Source organism: Phyllostomus hastatus, unplaced genomic scaffold, assembly GCF_019186645.2.
Source record: "Phyllostomus hastatus isolate PE091 unplaced genomic scaffold, TTU_PhHast_1.1 phas_scaffold_760, whole genome shotgun sequence".
In the NCBI taxonomy this organism is placed as follows: domain Eukaryota; kingdom Metazoa; phylum Chordata; class Mammalia; order Chiroptera; family Phyllostomidae; genus Phyllostomus; species Phyllostomus hastatus.
In genome coordinates, this window is record NW_025334040.1 from 730,067 (window position 1) to 736,116 (window position 6,050).

The following is a 6,050-nucleotide window of genomic DNA, read 5'->3' on the forward strand; positions in this document are numbered from 1 at the left end:
GCACCCAGGCACCCACACAGAATAGGGACTCCCAGACCCCCAGGCCTCCTCACTGTGTCGCAGGTGTCCCCACACCGGACTCCTTACACGAAAGAAGTAACCTCCTCTGCATGAGGACTTCCTCCTGTTCTTCCTACTGTTTAGATAACTATGATGTTGGCACCATACAGGTGCCTGAGCCCTCACAGTGAATGGGCCCTCCCCTCAGGAAACCGATGGAACAAGGGCATGAAGACCCCTGAACACCCTCTATTGCAGGGTGACTGGTTCCTATCTCTCTCCTCATTCTTTACCTCCCACCACGGCGTCCCAGTACCAGAAACCTCATCAATTGTCCTGTTGTCACTGGGGATGGGGCCAGGGTCCATTGATAACCAGTCACAGGGCACGTCTTCAGAAAGAGACCAGAATCATTCAGAAGGGAAATCTGCTTTCTTATTGCTCCCCGCAGACAGCATCCACATGAGACAGTCAGAGCACTTCCCTCCCAGGACACAGTCAGGTCCCCACAGCCCCTCAGCGGTCCAGCAGGGTAAACAGGTGTCTCACCGCATGCGGCCTGCATTGGGATGGGGTTGGAGCTTTGGGGATGTGCAGAAGCATTGAAGTTGCTACAAGAGTGTCCAGTATGATGACACTGATGTCCCTGGGGGCCCTGTGTGAGCCTCCCACACTGTCCACAATGCCTATTCGTTCACTCAACACACCTTCTCCAGACCCTACTGCGTGAGAGACTGCCATTCCAGTCATGTACAGAATATCAGCACAGTTGCTTCCCCAGTGTCTTTACCTAATCAATGTCTGTGATAATAATGCTGTTAATATGAAAGACATATATTTCAATATACAAACATGTATACACTTTTCCATTCAGTCATGTCCAGTCTCACTAACTTCACAGGTGCGTATTGTACTCCTGTGAAGCCTCAATGCTTCCCTCTGAATAAGTCACAGAAACGCCCCTCCCCGCATCGCACAGGGAACACACTGAAACCAAAGGGTGCCCATGGCCCTGACAGTTTCTTGTTGCTTATTGTAGCACCAAATGTCTGGAGCATGGTGATGTTTATTTGTGGCTCAGTAATTTATATTAATTCCCTAAAAAGGAAGTCAGTGAATAAAAAAAAACAAAACACAGATATTCACTGTCCTTAACCCATGGTCCACACATGTTTGCCCCTCTTGCATACGACCATCCTCATCCAACCACATCCAACCAGGAACATGGACCCATCCTAGACCCATCCACACCCCCCACACTGACCTTCTAAGAAGGCTCTAGGCCAGCATTTCCCCAAGGAAACCATCTGGAATCTTCTCTACTGTCTTCATCTCCACTACACTCACCCAGATCTGGCCACTATCTTCTCCTCCGGGATGGGACAGACTGACCCTAACCTGTCTCCCTGCCCTGCTCACTGTGTTCTCACTTCCGCTGGACATGGAGTGAGCAGACACCAATGTGTGCACGTCACTCCCCACTGACGGTCCCTCTGTGACTATGCTTTTCCTCCTCAGCAGCAGTCATCCCAGCAGTCTGGCCTCTCCTGCCTCTTCAGCTCTCCTGCCGCTTCCTAAGGAGCTTCTCCTGGTGCCCCTGCTCACTCCACTAACCCAATGCGTGGCTCAAAGCAACTTTCCCCTTGTATTTGTGCAAATGATACCTCCCTTTTGGTGTTCTTATCTGTTATTGCAACATTATTCACCTCACCCTTACCTCCTTCTCACTCCTACTTATTCTGAAAATCCCAGATTGGACACCGGTCCCATTGATTGGGTCTTTTGGGCCCAATGCCCCACCCACCTTCAACCCCCAAGCTACCCAGGCACCATCTCACATCAGTGCTGGTGTTTCACTTAAGTTTTCTCTCATAGCAAATGAGAGAAATTCTTAAGTCACAAAACTTCTTCTGTGGCCAGGAAGAAGCAGATAGAGAACTGTAAGTACACAATTGGCATAGTTTGGGTTTGGGTTGTAATTCACAAGAGATTTAGAAGTCCTTCAGGTAAAAATTTATTTTTATCACATCGCTGGAGCACCCCAGTGTGTTTCCCAAAATTGAAGAATTCAAACCCCTCTTCTCCTTAGGACAGCCCCACAGCGCCCCCTGCAGGATCCTCATTAAAATCTCTCCAAGCCATGTGACCCCCCCTGAAAAATGAAGGAGATCCATGATTTGGAAAGTTTTACTCAATCACTCTGGACCTCACTGGTTAGAGGCCCTGGAATAGTTGTTCGCACAGGAAAGAGGAGAGACTGTTCTGTCTTCTCCAGGGTGTGCCTGTGGGATCTCTGTAAAACCTTGAGTTTCTGGTATGTTAGATTTCACAACAATATCAAGTTATTTAAATGGAATACCTCTCCTGACCTGAGGGGAGGGTTAAAGCATAAAACGAAACGGGGTAGATCCTAAATGTGCACACAGACCACTGGCTCATGGAGGCTCAGAATGGCCCATGTGACAGGCTGTCGACCCCCTGACAAGGGGGTGTGACTCCCTGAAACCCACCCTGTCCTTCTGAGACTCTCTGCTTGCTTGGGCTTTGCTTACCTGTGCCCATGACGGGGCCATATTTTTTAAAGCACTGACTACCTTTCCAAGTGTGTATGTCACGCAGAGTAATGACCAGTTAAAAGCCACTCTGAGGGTGGTATTGGGCGTTTTGGTCATGATCTGCTACACCTGCTTCACCGCCACACTCCCCAGGGATCCCCTGAATGGTCACTGCTCCAGCTGGGAGAATTGAGGCAGGCAGGAGAGGGTTCTGACACTGTCTTTATAAATTTAAAACCCACAAGGTGTTTCTAATCATTCAGAGCAGTAAAGAGCTCAAATCTGCTTTTTCTCCAGTGTCTCCCAGCATTAGTAAGGGTAAGGGACTCTGTGATCCTGGACACAAGCTCATCACCACACAATCCGTGTCACTTGCTGCCAATACAGTGTCTCTAAGACAAGCAAGTAAATTTCAGCTGCTTTAAGCACCTGAACTCAGAATCTGGAGGGTATTATCCTCATTTGGAACCACCTACAAATGCAAACACCCCAATGTCCTGTGGTGCCCCCCATCAGGCTTTATTGGAGACATTTACTAGAGTGGGCGTGGCATTTCCATAGCCCTTCTACAGTCTCCTGAGCCTTGTAAGTAGCAGATGTGATCACAGCCAGGGGCAAATGGATAGATCTGGGGTATCACTCCTGGAGAACCACTGCGCCCCCCACCCCCAGAGAGGCTCTCTCAGTAATAAATGATGTGGGTGAGAGGTGGTGCAGAGACACGAGATGGAGGAGAGTCAGCAGCAGCTCAGGGCGACACAGGGCGGGGACTCCAATCTGTGTCCATGGCACCTGGAGACTCTGTAGAGTGAGATCCCTGGGGGAGGCCCAGATGGCATTCCCAGGGGGTTCAGGTCAGGCCGCACTGAGACACATTTCAGCCACCTACAGAGAGTTGTTTCAGACAAGTAGAATCTGAAGGCACATAAACAGCCAAACCTGTCCTCGGGGAAAGGTAAGAGGAAAAGGGATGTGCTCCTGAGGGCCCATGCCCAGGAACCCCTGAGCAGCTCACCTGTGCAGGGAGAAGGGTGAAGACAGGAAGACTCCAGGCCGGGACAAGGTTGTCCCCAGACAGGAAGAGTGGCTTCTTGAGCCATGCCTGTGTGACATAACTCCCCCACACATCTCTGGTCCTCATTCATATGTTTTATTGGATGTGTCTTCTCTAACTGTGTCCCCAAACCCTGCATGTCTCCAGCCTCACAGGCATCTGGGCATGACCCTTCTCAGGATGGTATGAAGAGAAAGGTGGAGATTACAGATGCTGCCTTAGTGATGAGGGGTCTCCTTTATTCAAATCCTGACCTGAGTGTGTTTATTGATTTGAGAGACAGAGGAAGGGCGTGGGAGACAGAGAGACAGAGAGAGACACTGATGTGAGGATGAAACATTTGATTTATTTTCTCTCATAAAGTCAAAACTGCAAACCTAATATGTGTCCTGAGCAGGAATCAGACCTCCAAGCTTTCTGCTGCACAGGATGACCCTCCAACCAACTGAACCCCTTGCTCAGGGCATGAGGAGCCTTTTGCTCATATCCTGGTGGGCATGGAGAGGTCACACATAATCATATTTCAATGTAGAGGAGATTGTGGTGGGTCAGCATGTCTGGAGCCAGAGAAACCTGCTTCCCCTGAGCCCCAGGAAGAGAGAACAGGTCCCAGAAACAAGCCACAATGGCCCAGGCAGGTGGAACTAAACTCACTCTTGCAGCAGTTTCCGGGGAACGGGCCTGGGGCATGATGGGCCCACCTACCCACCACTGACCCACCTGAAGCCCTCAGCCCACCCAGACCTCTGACCCAGGCCTAGACCCTGGTGGGCACAAGGGGGTTCAACCCCTTCCTTCCTTGTTTATCCTGCCCCTGGGGGGTTGCGCAACCCCGAGTCCTGATTTAGGCCTGTGTAGACATGAGCAGGCTGAAAAGATTAACCAGAGAGAAACAACATTTTTAACTACAAACAATAAGTAAAAACCACACATCCATGGGTACTAAGAAAAGAGTTGCCCACTGAAGAAGGGACAACAAATGCCACCTCAGTTAGACTTGGTCCCAGGCAGATAAGAAGTGACAGCCCCAGGCAGAAAGTGCACAGTGAGGGTTTTGGTCTCACTTCCCCGTGACTCTGGAGCACCGTGTAAGTATTACTGTTTCCGTGCCATGTAGCACAGTAATAGTCGGCCTCGTCCTCAGGCTGCAGCCCAGAGATGGTCAGGAGCCCTGCATTGGCGGAGGTGTCTTTGGATCCAGAGAAGCGGCTGGGGACCCCGGAGCCCTGGTGCTTGTTTGAGTCTGATTTATACGACAGGAGATACCGGGGAGGGCTCCCTGGTTTCTGCTGGAACCATTGTATGTAGTAGCCACCAACAACAAAGCCACTGCTGAGGGTGCAGGTGAGTCTGGCTGTGGCTCCAGGAGATGCAGACACAGATGGCGGCTGAGTCAGCACAGGCTGGGAGAGGGAACCTGCAGACACACAGACATGTGGAGTGAACAGAAGGTCAGGGTGTAGGTTCTGTGGGTCTCTGGGGCCCATCCCTACCTGTGCAGTGACAGAGCAGCACGAGGAGCACGGGGGCCCAGGCCATGGTGAGCAGGCTGCTCCTCAGTCCACACAGCTGGGGCTGGGCTGCCCAGGCCTCTCTTATCCCCTCCCAGCTGGCCCCATGGAGGAGGGGCTGCTCATGCAAATGAGTCCCCATCCTGAGCCTTTTTCCCAGGTTCACCCACAGGGTCTGGAACCCTTGGTGAAGGAAGCCAGTCTGACACACTGGTTTCCCCCTGGGTAAGGCTGGGAGCAAGTCCTTCAGGGACCAAACAGAGGGCCACGAGCACAGAGCTGAGCCTGGTCCCGAGAGGAAATGCCTCACCCTGTCCTCACAGGAATCAAAGTGTCTAGCTCTGAGTGCTCATGTCCCTGGAGGGCTACATAGCCAGGAACTCCTGTTTTGCAGAGAGGGTCTCGTTGCGCCCTCTGCTGGTCCCCAGGCAAATCACTCTTTTTTTCAAGCTGATCCAAAGTCTAGACTCAAGTGTCTCATTGGCTCCTGTGTTTCCAACACTTAAGAGTCATCAGTACAGGGGACCAGAGTCGTCATTACACAAGATCAAGCAGGCACAGTCCTGGTGTGACCATCATGGATTCAGGCACACATGACTGCTGGCCCAGGAGAGCCTGGGGACTGCTTGAGGCTGAGTTCACGTGAGGGGAACAGAGAACAGGGTTGATGTGGGACAGGGGGCCAGGCCAGAGCCTGGGTCACTGCAGCAGGGGGACCCTGAGACCCTGGCAGAGCAGGACAGAAGGGGCTCCAGAGGAGCCCCAGGCCTGAGGGCTCCCTGATGTCTCCCACAGGAATCAACGGGTAAGCAGTGGGTGTCTTACAGAGCCTTCCTTTCAAGTATGTGACTAGGGCCGGCGGGCAGTATCTCTGTGGATGCAGGGACCCATGGGAGGAGGAGGACACAGCCCCTGTGTGTGGGTGGGACA

The 6,050-nt window shown here is 51.9% G+C and overlaps 1 gene segment (V, D, J or C); it reads right to left on the bottom strand.

Annotated features, from left to right (window-relative positions):
• Positions 1-2,723: 2,723 nt before the first annotated feature.
• LOC123810855 lies at positions 2,724-5,214 on the bottom strand. The segment is given in 3 exon segments: positions 2,724-2,735; positions 4,674-5,026; positions 5,103-5,214. Coding segments are annotated over 3 exon segments (411 nt in total).
• Between the last annotated feature and the right edge of the window lie 836 nt (positions 5,215-6,050).